Source organism: Electrophorus electricus, chromosome 5 (assembly GCF_041902795.1).
Source record: "Electrophorus electricus isolate QZ-2024a chromosome 5, ASM4190279v1, whole genome shotgun sequence".
Taxonomy (NCBI): domain Eukaryota; kingdom Metazoa; phylum Chordata; class Actinopteri; order Gymnotiformes; family Gymnotidae; genus Electrophorus; species Electrophorus electricus.
Genome location: NC_137501.1, coordinates 12,583,051 through 12,596,881, shown reverse-complemented (window position 1 = coordinate 12,596,881; position 13,831 = coordinate 12,583,051). Strand labels below are relative to the sequence as shown.

General features: G+C 42.1%; 1 protein-coding gene and 1 long non-coding RNA gene across 3 annotated transcripts; one reads left to right on the top strand and one right to left on the bottom strand.

Annotated features, from left to right (window-relative positions):
• The first annotated feature begins 146 nt into the window (after positions 1-146).
• LOC113583541 (stimulated by retinoic acid gene 6 protein-like) lies at positions 147-12,837 on the top strand. Of its 2 annotated transcripts, XM_081714201.1 has the most exons (16): positions 147-296; positions 1,681-1,715; positions 4,215-4,281; positions 5,483-5,583; positions 5,697-5,827; positions 5,989-6,109; positions 6,388-6,478; positions 8,845-8,923; positions 9,124-9,199; positions 9,434-9,515; positions 9,978-10,026; positions 10,147-10,264; positions 10,761-10,880; positions 11,699-11,862; positions 12,094-12,237; positions 12,328-12,837. In XM_081714201.1, exons 1-16 carry the CDS (start codon positions 276-278, stop codon positions 12,525-12,527), a joined length of 1,599 nt encoding a protein of 532 aa, XP_081570327.1. In that variant the 5' UTR covers positions 147-275; the 3' UTR covers positions 12,528-12,837. The 2 variants fall into 2 exon arrangements, with proteins under 2 accessions (XP_081570327.1, XP_081570328.1); XM_081714202.1 differs by lacking the exon at positions 1,681-1,715 and having other exon boundaries at positions 164-296.
• LOC145657866 (uncharacterized) lies at positions 8,085-12,365 on the bottom strand. Its single transcript, XR_014123787.1, has 3 exons — positions 12,289-12,365; positions 9,128-9,232; positions 8,085-8,644 (listed from the first exon to the last, which is right to left on the bottom strand). It is a non-coding gene; the product is annotated as an uncharacterized LOC145657866 (long non-coding RNA).
• Positions 12,838-13,831: the final 994 nt, after the last annotated feature.

Here is a 13,831-nt window from a genome sequence, read left to right as displayed (position 1 = left end):
CTGAACAAAAGAAAAGAAGAGATTCAGAGTTGCATAAGACCCAAGACCTTCCCAGAATATACGTTTATCTTTTTTTTTTCCCATCGGCTATCCAATTATACATCGGACATTCCTTTGTTGTAACAAAACTAGTCCATTTCCCACATCTGCCCATTCGTTCACAGCTTCCATGACCACACTCTTTTTAAAGAATAGAGTTGACTAAGATCATATAGTACCCAAGTCTTCGATGCACTCCTCTGTCCTGGAATTTAAGAGATTTTGTCCCAAGGAACATGACCAACGAAGATGATACCGTAAGCTATTGCCCACTTGTCAATAGAAGATAAGTTTGTTTAAATTTAAAAGATATATTTAATTAGAGGTGGGGGCTAGAGTCGCTATTGTTCTATTCTCGTAATCGTTTATCTGTTTATCTGGCGTTGTCTGTCTCTCCAGAATTTACTGCTATGACTGAAGCGACTACACAACGTTAGATCTTAGCTCTAACGCACAAAACGTCGGAAAAATGTCTTGTCGGTCTTTTGTGGTGTTGCCCCTGTGGCACGTTGGCCATTTCCATGTGTCGCATGAAAATATTTTCACGTGAACAGGACAGAGACAGGACCACATATTTTCAGTTTATCTCAGTTCCCGAAGTGCCTCGCGCATGCCTCGAGGTGAGGGGTCTCATCACCGCCACAAAATTGATAAGTTATGCTTCAGTTTCCCCATCGCGGAATCAGGACGTAGTCTGTCCATGAAAACCAACCTAAACAACAGACTTTATTGGATATAAAATCGGACATTATAGGCTCTAAAATCAATAGTACGCACTGTTGTTTTTTTGGGGGGAATTCACTCGCGTGAAATCTGATTCCCTTGGGCGTTGCCTCCTGCACTAACTCAAGTTGCAACCTTCCCTGCTGTTCCTGGCACGGCTCAGAGCCCTAGAATCCTAACACCATGCCAGTGTCCCTGATAAAAACATAATAAATAAACCTTAGTTCTGAGAGAACCCTTGTGTAACAATCCATGGGGTTTTTTCAGCCCGTCGCCATGGAAGCCCTGAATGATGCTAAATATGGGGAATTTAATCTGACAGCAGGGCACTGTTGGGTCAGTTGAGTCAGTCAGGAATCCTTCATTCTTAATCCCTATTGTTTATCTGTATCAGCGTGGGAAACGATGGGGTGGAAATCATAATTCTTTTCACAGGGTTCTGAAGTTCCAAGTGTGTATATCAGTTCTATTTCTTTGAGTTTCCTAAATTCATTGCTCCCATAGCAAATACTAGCAATGCAAACAGATATGTCATTAATGCAGTGTCCATATATAGCACATGAATTCTGAAATAAAAATTAGATTTTACACTGGAACTCATCTTGAAGCCTCCATCAAGTCCATATGTAGCTACCCTAAACTTCTGTGAAGTCCATACGTAGAGAACCCTGAACTTCGGTGAAGTCCATATCTAGAAAACCCTGAACATCTTTTCCTGCTCACTGCCATAGTAGATACAAGGTCAGTGAGGATAGTTAGAACCTAACAGCGTGCTAGGTTAGCGTGTGATTCGTGGAACATGACTAGTGTCTGTGTGATTGGTGGAGCATGACCAAAGCATCCATGCAATTGGTGCAGCGTGACCAGAGTGTCCGTGTAATTGGTGGAACGTGATCTAACAGCCTTTTCTCTCACCAGGAACATTATGGGCTTTCCCTGGCAGGTAACGGGATGTGAGTAACAGCTTGTGCTTTCCTTTATGTTCCAAAGTCATAATGAGTCCAAGTGTTTAAAGTGTTTCAGATGATTCACATGTCTTAACTTCTAAATCCAATTACAGTTTATATAGCCTAAATGAGTATATCTATAAACTTTATTGTGAATCTTCAAGCTGTGTTATTATATGCCATTTTTAAAAAATCCCAGCAATGACCCCATGAATTGGCATCACTCACATGTTCTTGACTCCCAGTGGCTTACACATGTTCAACAAAACCTGGGACTTGAAGTTCCACCCCCTGCATAGCTCTTTGGGCCGACCCAATAGGAGAATCTCTCAGGCAGCTCTGCTGTGCTGGTGAGAGCGCTTTGGTCCATGGCTCCCATAACTCAAGTGCCGTTCTTATGCCGTTCACCAAGTGTACAGCGGCCACTGCCGGCCTCCTCCTTGGTCGACGCTGAGGTGCCCCACCCAAGGCCCCCGAGGCTCAGCTCCCCCATGGGGGATTCCGGGTTGGGGCAGCCTGACATTGCTCCCTGTCCCTGGGGCTCTTTGATCAGCTCCTCCATGGCTTCCACTCATCACCACTATTGCCACTGGAGACAGAGCACTGTGCTGTCTGCCCATGTGTCTGACAGTGAGCTCCAGCTGTAAAACGGAGTCGCACGCCCACTGAAGTGAACAGATTAGGACAGACTCCCTCTCTGTTTTACTTCATATGATGCAACCACAGTTCACATGTTTCACTTCCTTCTTTCCCAAAAACCTAGAAGCACCCCCCCTTTATCAGACCCACCCCTAACCAGACCCTAGATAATGCAAGCAGAATGGGTACTTGTGCAGAATTTTCCAGTTTGCTTGATTCAGTTCTGCATTCTGACTGTTGCAACTGTTGCACTTGTTGGCTGTTAATATACCACTAGTTCAAAAACGATATTACTACTATTACTATTACTACTACTACTACTAGTACTACTATTACTATTACTACTATTACTACTACTACTACTAGTAGTACTACTATTACTATTACTACTACTACTAGTAGTACTACTATTACTACTACTACTACTACTAGTACTATTACTACTACTACTAGCACTACTATTACTATTACTACTACTAGTACTACTATTACTCTTATTACTATTACTACTACTAGTACTACTATTACTATTACTACTACTATTACTAGTACTACTATTACTACTATTACTATTACTACTAGTACTACTTTTACTAATACTACTATTACTACTACTACTACTACTAACAACAATAATAATTATTATCACCAGTCCAAGAACTATATTACTATTACTAATACTATTATTACTATTACTGCTACTACAATTACTAATATTACTATTATTACTACCATTACTACTATTACTAATATTACTACTATTACCACTATTATTACTATTACTATTACCACTATTATTACTACTACTACTACTACCACTACTATTACTAATACTACTATTACTACTATCATTAATAGTACTATTACTAATAACAATAACAATAATAATAATAATAATATCACCAGTCCAAGAACTATATTACTACTATATTACTATTACTTCTACTATTATTACTACTAATACTACTAATTATTATTATTATAATTATTATTACTTATTAGGTACAATTTCTCAAGGTACTTCATGTATGTTAAATAGGGAACAAGGTTTTATTTGTCCATGAGTAATAAATAAATGTAATTAACAGCAGGCTAAAACTGCATTGACTTCACTACACTTATTCCATTAGTTTAATTACACAAGAATAAGTACAAGAATGATTATTCATCTGTGTTGTCAAGAGTCACAGTAATTCTGGAGACTGAATCTAAAGGAACGCCCATAATACAGATGTAAATCTCTACTGAATCTAATGCCCATAATACAGCAGTAAATCTAGAGACTGAATCTAATGCCCATAATACAGCAGTAAGTTTAGAGACTGAATCTAATGTCCATAATACAGCAGTAAGTTTAGAGACTGAATCTAATGCCCATAATACAGCAGTAAGTTTAGAGACTGAATCCAATGTCCATAATACAACATTAAATCTGGAGACTGAATCTAATGCCCATAATACTGCAGTAATTCTGTAGACTGAATCTAATGTCTACAATACTGCAGTAATTCTGTAGACTGAATCTAATGTCCACAATACTGCAGTAATTCTGTAGACTGAATCTAATGTCCACAATACTGCAGTAATTCAGTAGACTAAATCTAATGTCCACAAGTCTACACACCTGCATTTGACAGCCAGAATGTCTTTTAATACCTTTAAGGACCTTATAGAACTTAATACCTATTTGTTAAGTTTTTAACATTCACTTTATTGACAACACTTAAGCGTTTGGAGTCGCTGATGGAAAAATGACTGTGTCATTTTATTGATTTATCTTGCCCTCCCTCTCTTTCTCTGTCTCTCTCTTTCTCCTCTCCTTTTTCCATCTCTCAAACTCCACTCTTTTTTTTTTTTAACCTGTAGAGACAAGGAAGGCAAAAGATGTGGTACCTTTCCAGTGCTCTTCCTCCACGGCTGTCTGGTGCCTTCTGTAGGTCACGCTTGGATCCTTTGCTGCTTCTGTGTTTGTTCCTTTTCGTGTTCAGAGTTACATTCTCTACACAGTGAAGTCTTCACGGAGACAGATAACGATGATAACATTTATAAACACAACACGCCAATAATGATTATAACATTTATGAAAAGAACATGCTGATAACATTTTAAGCACAACACACTGATAGTGTTTTTCAACACACGCTGACGACAATAATGTTTATAAACACAAGACGGGCTCGAACTCCAGTCAGCTAGGTGACGGCGCCAATAGCTTACTGGGTGAACAACCACGCTCTAAAAATGATAGGCCCGTGTGCAGAACAGTTAGATCTTGGATCAGGTAAAACAAAAGGAAAAGGGAGAACAAAGGACGCCATGGGAAGAAATGGCAACCCCGATCCACTGGATAAAACCAAACTAAAACTTCCAAAACAAAACCAGACAATGGGGAGGAACTTGAATGGCTAAAGGAAGCCTCGGGAGACAGACAGACTCGAGAGGGAAAACTAGAGAGGGGAGGGGATATGTGAAAACACAAACACACTCGCAGACAAGAAGTGAGGTGTAGCACGAAGGCTCACAGACCTCAATACCTGAAGTTATCAGCTAGGAGCTTGGCTCAAAACTTTAGCAAAGACCCAGCAATGAATGACACACAACACACTGATAACGATAGCATTTATAAACAAAACATGCCGATACTGACGATAAGATTTCTAAACACAACACACCGATAATGACGATAACATTTTTAAACACAACACACCGATAATGACGATAACATTTCTAAACACAACACACTGATAACGACAATAACATTTATAAAGACAACACACTGACAATGATGATAACATTTATAAACACACACTGATAACGATAACATTTCTGAACACACCACGGCGATAATGACGATAACATTTATAAACACAATATACTGATGATAACATTTATAAACGCAACACACTGATAATGACGATAACATTTATAAACACAACACACTGATAATGATGACAATAACATTTCTATAGAGCCAAAGCTGCTTTTGTCAAAATACAAAGATATTTAACATATTTCCAAATGAAATACACCTAACTTTAACTGTCAACCCGTCAGTCTAAATACCACTATTTTTGTGTGCGTGTGTGTGTTTGTCTGTTTGCATGTCTGTGTGTGTGTGTGTGTGTGTTTTGCAGGTGTGTATCATAGTGCTGTTGTCATTTGTAGAGCGCAGGTGGAAGATTTACCCTTTTGAGGAGCGCTTCCCGTACCTCCGCGGCCGGTTTCGGATTGTGGTGTGAGTAAGATGTTTTAAAACCAAGATGATAAGAACCCTTTTCCATTAAAATGTGTCATAATATTAGTGTCATCCTGTGTGTGTGTGCGTGTGTGTGTGTGTGCTGTTGCTAGGCCCCTGGACTTCACGAGCACACTGAGAAACCGATGGTCATATGCGTTTGCCTTCGGGGCTGCAGCGGAGACGATGATTGAACTTTTCTCTGGAAACCTCATTCCGTTTAAAGTGCCCACATGGATGATATGTACAACACACTCAGCTATACAATAACATTTATTATTATGATTCCTAGAATACAATGCACAGTACGCCATACCATACTATAACACTGCCTCTCCTTGTGTGTGTGCGCACATGTGTGTGCATGTGTGTGTGTGTGTATGTGTGTGTGTGTATGTGTCTTAGCTGTTGCATATCTTGTGGCTGCGCTGGAAGTGGGTGTGGCCCATCTGCCCTTCTTTGCCTGTCTGTCAACAACACACAGATGCCTGGGAGGAGCTCTGGGTCTGATCTACACACTCACATGGTATACACACACACACACACACACACACACACACACACACACACACACACACACTTACTCTCTTTCTCACACACACACTCACACACACACACACACACACACACACACACACTCACACACACACACACACACACACACACACACACACACACACACACACACACACACACACACACACACACACACACATCACCAGTATGACTGTGTACTGTAATGGTTCCTGGTCATTCTAAGGGGCTTTGATGTGTGTGTTGCGTTATGTGTGTGGGCTGCACCAGGTCAGCTGTGAAAGTCTGGTATCTGATGAGCTGTTGGAGAACATTATGCAAAAAATCTATTTACAAGGCTGAAAACCTCTGTTACTTGTGGGTAAGTACACATTCTCCTACAAGACACTTCAGGAACCTTAATGAGCATATCTCATTGGTCATTTGCTATGTAATTATGGGAAGGTAGCATTCTTTCTGAGATGATCAATTACCTATTACTTAAAACATGTATCTGTGTCCTAATACAAAAGTCTCCTATATTAAAGCAATGCAATGATAGTGCTTGTTTAATTTTTTAAGCCATGAACTGCCAGTGAGTTTGGGAACACTGGTCTCCTATAGTGTCAGCCAATAGGGGCACTAACAGGCCATCAAAGGCTCTGGTAATTTCTCTGTGCAGACTCCTAAATGACTCAGTGGGTGTGTAAAAGCTGTGTATATAAACGCATACCTTCTCCAGAAGACCAGCACTGCCCAGAGCATCCTTTACTGCAGAGTGTCCGACACCCGCACTGCTCTCAACTTGGTCCACCAGTGTAAGCAGCCCAGATAGTTGTAGAATGTTTTTGCATCGGTGAGAACCAGGTTCTTTGTACCGAACCACTTTGTTGGAGTACACTGATTTAAAACATCTTCCCTTATAGGAGATCATGGACTTGTCTATTTCAATAAAATTGCCAAAGTACTCTGTTACAAACTACACAGCACAAAAGAAAATTCAATTAACGAGCTAACTTATACTTAAAAGGTAGATAATGTCACAGCCAACCAAAAACGAATCTCATGTTAACATTGACAAGATCCTGTGTCCACAATAAACAAATCTCATGTGCACATGAAAAGAAAATCTTGTGTTCAGGATTAACGAAGCAGGCAGCTGTCAAAGGTTGTTGTGTTAATGAAAGGCACAAACAGCACGGAAAGATCTCACAAACGTCCGTGCATTTCCAGCCACAATTGGCGTGGGAAGGAATCAAAGGACCCCAAACGCACCCGGAAGTGAACTGAAGCTACATGAAGGCTCCTGCAGCGTGACAATAACGGGAACCGGTCACTTGACTGGAATAAATAAATCATAAGAAAAAGGAGCAACTTACTCCCTTCTAGTCATCTCCACAATTTTTACATGCAACATTTATCTAATTGATACCTTTATTTCTCCAACTGGACGGAATAGTTATCTTTAGTCACTAGTGCCACTGAGCTGTCCACTAGCCATACGCCCTCTAGTGGACTTCCAGCGCAATTACTCACCCAACACATTCAGCTAAACTACAGGGCTTGGGGGAGCTAGATTTGTTTATGTTTACAGTCACGTGTGTCACGTGTGATCAGGGCAGGGACTGACTAACACTAATGTGGGCAGTGGTAGCTCAGTGGTTAAGGTAGTTGGAAGGTTGCTGGTTCAAACCCCACCCCTCTCAAGATGCCACTATTGGGCCCTTGAGCAAGGACCTTAACCCTCAAGTTGTTTTTAGTCATAATTGTAAGTCACTGTGGATAAATGTGTTGTAAATTTGTACTCAGTTATACAGGTGGCCAAATTTCCTGTGTTTGGGTTTCCTCATTGGTTGCTTTGGCTTAACAGTGGTGAAAGAATTAAAGCTCCAACTACAGAAGACCTACAAGATACAGGTGTGTCACACACTGACCCAGCTCTACTAAGCTGGCAGGTCAGATTAGGGCCTCTGGCCCTAAACTAAGTCATCTCATAGTGCTTTGGCTCTTTTACATTTTAGAGAAGAAAAAAAACCCAAAAAATGTTTCCTTCCTTGGAATTGGAGCTGCAGAACAACACAGACCTTTTGTTGTAACACAGACCTTTTGTTACTCAATCTGTAGTGTAGTTTAATCTGTGTCCTACTTTAACTAAATATTTGTATGCCTAAACCTCTGTAAGCAGAAAGAAAGACTTGTTTAGCGTTTAATGTTTCTAATAAAAGCAGTTCTTAAAACAGCCAAAGAAACACACCACACATATATACCCCATCAACATACACTCCACCCTGCAGATATGCACTTATGCGTGTGTGTATGTGTGTGTGTGGTGTATTCATGTGTGCGTGTGTGGTGTGTTCATGTGTGTGTGTGTGTGTGTGTGTGTGTGTGTGTGTGTGTGGTGTGTGTGCATGTGTGTGTGTGTGTTTGTGCGTGTGTGTGCGTGCGCGGTGTGTACATGTGTGTGTTCTCTCTGTGCTGCAGGTGGAAGATGGCTTGTTTGTTCAGCCTCAGCAGCTCCAACATGTCCGCAGACTTCTGAGACCTCCTGAACAGTTTACAGCATGCATAATCACACACACACACAGAAACACACACACACACACACACACACGGCCGTCATCTCCCTCATCGGACTCTACTTGGTGTGTGTGAGTGAGTGTGTGTATTTGTGTGTGCAGGGCACTCTCTGCTACAGGTCATGCAATGTGAGATTTATGTGTGACTTTATCTTTGTTTTCCCAATAGTTCATTTTAACCGAGCAGATTCTGACTTCAGAAGGGATCTTCTTTACCTCTATAATGCCTGGCTCTTATTACACTGCAAGTGAGATCACCTTCGTTTTAATTCTTTTTTATTTATTATTTTTTTGTCCAAAACTTTGCCTTTTTTTGCTTTCTAACTGACCAATATTGGTTTGCTTGTTTGTTTTGTTGTTTGTTTGTTCTGTTTGGTTCATTTGTGGTTCTTTTTGTTTGTTTGTGGTTTTTGTTTGGTTGTTCTGCTTGTTTGTTGTTTGTTTATAGATACCTGGTACGTCACCACGGCTCTAGCTGCGTTGTCGTCCGTGGCTCATATCGGCCATGTGCTGGTCTGTTACAGGTACGTAGAAACACAAAACAGAAGGCAGCAACCCTGCCATGGAAATGGAGCATTAACCAGTTAGAAAGGCTCATTTATGTCTCAAGGAAATTGGAAGGTCCTGCATATTCACCTGAATCCGTTTATCCTTGAACCCCCAGAGCAAACTAAGATGTCATTTATTTTCTTTGTTCATTCGTTCATTTCTAACGAACATCAATGAGCACCAACCTGTTCATTCCACTAACTGAACAGGAAGCACATCAAGAGGCTGTGGGTGGGAAACAGGAGCTTCCTGCCGGAAAAGTACCGCACGCCAAACTCTGCTGATAGCGTGGTGAGTGCATGTGCGTGTGTGTAGACCAGTGACCCAGCTATACTACACACTTAATGTTTCTCCTAGGTTTGCCTCAGCAACTTTATGAAGAGCTTGGTCTTTGGCCAATTCCAAGCTCCGCCCCCTTTAATAATGCTAACCCCAGGCAAGTTTTTGGGTATTGAAGAGGTAGCCTATAAAACACATCCCTTCTGTCCTGTCTGGGTGTTTTTTAGGGGAGGTGGGGTTTGGAATTGGTCAGTTAGCTGTTCCCCTGAGACCCAGCCCTGCTCTTGGAGATCTACCCCCCATGGCTTCGCCCTGCCCCACTTTGCAGGGAGGTGGATGTTCCAGATCGTGGTCAGGCACCCAATGTTGTAGACTCATCTCTGAATAAAACATCATTCTGAAAACATCTCCATGTTCTCTTACATGCTAATCATAATTAAGAATGATCAATAGTAATCAATAACCTGCCTGCAGGCTGCGCTTGCAAAGTACCCGGGTTCCCAGATCGCCTTCGTGCTGTGGGGTGAGTACAAATCTGCCTGTTCCTCACTGTCTTGCTTGAACATGCCTAACTGATGGATTGAATTATTGGATTGGAGAGTTTTGGTTAATCCAACACTGCTCTGTTAACATTCTGTTGCAGGTTATGAGATTGTGCACATCTGCCTCTTTCTGTTCGGCTTCGTGTTTGTGCATCTGGTTGTTGAGCTGATCCTAAAAGATGGATTTTTTTACTGGCTGCACAGTCTGGTTCTGCTTGTGTGAGTGAGAGTACTTTAAGGGCAGATTTCACACCAAACATCATTTGTCTGTCTAATCGTGTATTTTCTGAACTGAAGACGGAGTTATCCAGTAACAGAACACCACCAGTGTGAGCTGATCAGGGGTGGCTGGTATAAGTGCACTAGCGGGTCCAAGCCCTCCCCATCCTTCAGCCAATATAGAAAAACAAGGCAGGTCCCAAAGGAGCCAGGGACCCCTCTAAAGCCTGACCCCCAGTTCAGATGGTCTAGAACCATCACGGTAGCTGATGCTGTTGCATCAGTGTGATAAAGGGATGACAGATGTTATAACAGTACAGTGATTGGCTGACTGATTTTATAACAGTACAGTGGTTGGCTGACTGATGTTATATCAGTACAGTTATTGGCTGACTGATGTTATAACAGTGCAGTGATACTAATTATTATCAACTACATATTTATCAGTTTATTTGTGACTGATGGCGGCTCCTGTGTTCCTGTGTTATGGCACCAGGTCGAATTTCTTCATTGTGATGGGGCTGTTGATGATGCAGGTCCTGCTGGTTCGATTTTTTTTCCTGCAGGACAAACTGTCACCTGAGGACCAGCAGAAGCCCCTGGCTCTCAACAACAGGTGTGAAAAACACGTTATTATGTTTTAATATATAAATAATTGCAGGTCATTTCTGTGGGCATGGATGCTTCAATGCTAGCCAGTGCTTGCATGTTGGTGATCGTCCGTATCTCTCTGTGTGTAAGGCCAACAAAACTGATCTGGGTGATTCATTTAACTAGGAGCTATAAAGGTAGCTAGCATGATTTCAAAGTGTGACTTGTAAACACGTCACCAACAATCCAGGAACCTTATCGTGCCAAACTTTGCTAACCTGCCTGGATAATTGAGTTTCCCCTAAACAGTGCCAGCCTCCGGTTCAGTCAAACTCCCCTGAAGCGGAAAGTAACTCATTCTGAAGACCGTCACTAACTACATGGGTGGGCTTTTTTTCCCAAAGAACCCGTAAATGTCTTCCTTTCCAAACTAGCTAGGAAGGACTTTCATCTAACCTAGCCTTCCTGCTTACTGGCTAACAGTGGATCAGGCGATTCTGGGCAAGTTCATGTGAACTAAATTCTGAGGAGTTTTTTCCCTCCCAATCAACCAATGAGAAGTTTGGAGGTGGTGCATGACCGGAGAGGATTCTGTGTACAACACTTACTAAAACAAAATAACAAACAAGTTTACCTACTAATGATAAAGTTATTGTTCCCTATAGAGCATCAGGATGCCTCTTGGTTGTATTAACATGACTGGTCAAACTAATTGCTTTAATATGATTTTATCCTCCCCAGGAAAGCTTTGTGATTGGTCAAACCAATTTCCGGTGTGTCAGTCCTCTGAAGGAAAGCTTTGTGACCGGTCAAACCAATTTCCTGTTTGTCTGTCTGCCCCAGGAAAGCTTTCCACAACTTTAATTACTTCTTCTTCTTCTACAACGTGATCTTGGGTGTGGGGAGTTGCGTCTTACGACTGTTCGCCAACAGCTTCGTGGGTTTGCTGTTGGTGTCGCGCATCGACAGGACCATCATGCCACGCGGCTACGAGCTCATGGACAAGGGTATGAAAGGGTTCCTCAAAACTGATCTGAAATCAGTTCTGCTCTTTGCTTTATAATGTCTGTGAGCTGCTGTGGTGTCACCTCACTGATGGTGTCAGTCAGAGTGAGCATTGTGTTGCTCATTTAAGGAACAGATCTGACATTTTAAAAAGTAGACTGGGAAGGGTAAAAATTCATATGATTCATTTGATTCATTTATTCATTGCTGGTGTTTTGATCCTGCTTGTTTAGGCTACCGTACGTGGATAGGGATGATAATGGCAGATCATTACCACAGCAACCCTATTATGGTCTGTTTCTGCCACCTGCTACTCAAACTATCTGTGGAGAAACAGAGAGATTCAAAGACTTATTCACGCCTAAACAGCACCTCAGGTAATCAGTCTCAGACATACACGCACGTACACATCACGTGTAGACACGCACCTTTCTTCTCACTCCGCCTCCCCTTCTGCTGTTCCCCAGGCAGTCCAACAGAGGGCAGAGCACGCGCTCGCTGGCTTCTTGTCTACACTCTGCTGAGGAACCCCAAACTTGTCCTACTGAGGAGCAGACAAAAACGCAACCATGATAACCGGGGAGAGCTTGCCTTCGCCTGGGCTCTGACCTCACAGATGCAGCATGACAAGGACGCATCCATTGCACTAGGAGACTTGCCTGCGTGAGCTCTGTATTTCCATGGTTTTCTTAGAGTAACCAAATTTCCAAACACACACACAACCATGCACAGATTAAAATGTGCACTGGTAAATTCTTTGGACACTTACCCTGCTTTCTAACTGACAATGCACCACACTGAACCTTGTGTGGTTACAAATTCCCTGGATCATACACCTGAGCTGCAAGAAATCAGGCAAAAATGTATCATTGTGTTCTGTAGGATCTGAATAATTGTACCACTCTTCCAGTCCAGTAGCAGTGGAAAGGACAAACCTTTTAAATTCAGGGGCTGACTGGCAACCCAGCACTTATTGCCATACGAGAAGAGGAAACAGGGTGGAAAAGTGCATACGACATGCTTCGGCGATTTGACGTGAGCCAGTGCTGCCCAGCAAACTGGCCACTATGCGGTGAAGAATACTGCGCGTTAATCTACCCCTAAAATACGACACGACAGAAGAACCGGGAATTAGCTGCGTTCGGTTTAAACGCTGAGTAACAGCTAAGATAGTAAATTAGCAACAGCTCCTAAACGTTCAAATGGAATTATCACCTCTGCCATGACTGGAAATAAAGAACCTGACCCAAAAGACCTATATCTGCGATGCACCGCTGCACAGGTTTTGTCCAACGAGCGCTGTGGCTGCGACGGTGAAATTCCCGCGCACTAGGATACAATTCGGCCTGCTTCGTGCAGTACCTCGCACAGTTCCCAAGATCCGCCACAGGGTGTCGCCATAAAACTACGAATGATTCAGAAACAGCCCTCAGAAAAACATCAAAAGCAAATAAAATTGCTGCCAAAACTAACATATATGTAAAGTGTGAGAGTTTTAGGTCTTTGTGAGAGACAAAATACTTTTCAAAACTGAAACTAAAACTACTGCCTTGCAGCATTTTGAAAGCCATGGCGTTTCAACGCACGCTTGCTGCCATATGTACTGCCCTTTCAAACACTAGCATGTTTAAGTTCATGTAAATCAAATCATACAACGCTAGAATTATGCTTTGCTTGATGGTGCGTGCGCATATGTGTTCCCATCCACGTTGTCCCTGTTCAGGTGTTACGGTTACCATGGCGATAGCACTGCGTGGTTTTGGTTTAGTTTTGGCGCTGTCCAGTCATGTGTTGCACTTTATTGAATTTACGTGTCTGGTTTCTCCCTGAGCTACCTGTGCATATACGTGTATTCCTATCTTGTTGGGTCGTACATGATATTTTTCTATGTGTCTCTCTTGCTTTTCCTTGCCTGCGGTCTCGCTACGTTTCGTATCCTTACATATTTTCTGATTCTGTGTCTCTGTCTCC

Excerpts from the sequence above, each read along its gene's own strand:
- LOC113583541 (XM_081714201.1), top strand. The coding sequence starts at position 276 with ATGACCAACGAAGATGATACC. Across the intron at positions 11,863-12,093 it reads CTACGAGCTCATGGACAAGG|GCTACCGTACGTGGATAGGG; the intron begins GTATGAAAGGGT and ends CTGCTTGTTTAG. Across the intron at positions 12,238-12,327 it reads ACGCCTAAACAGCACCTCAG|GCAGTCCAACAGAGGGCAGA; the intron begins GTAATCAGTCTC and ends GCTGTTCCCCAG.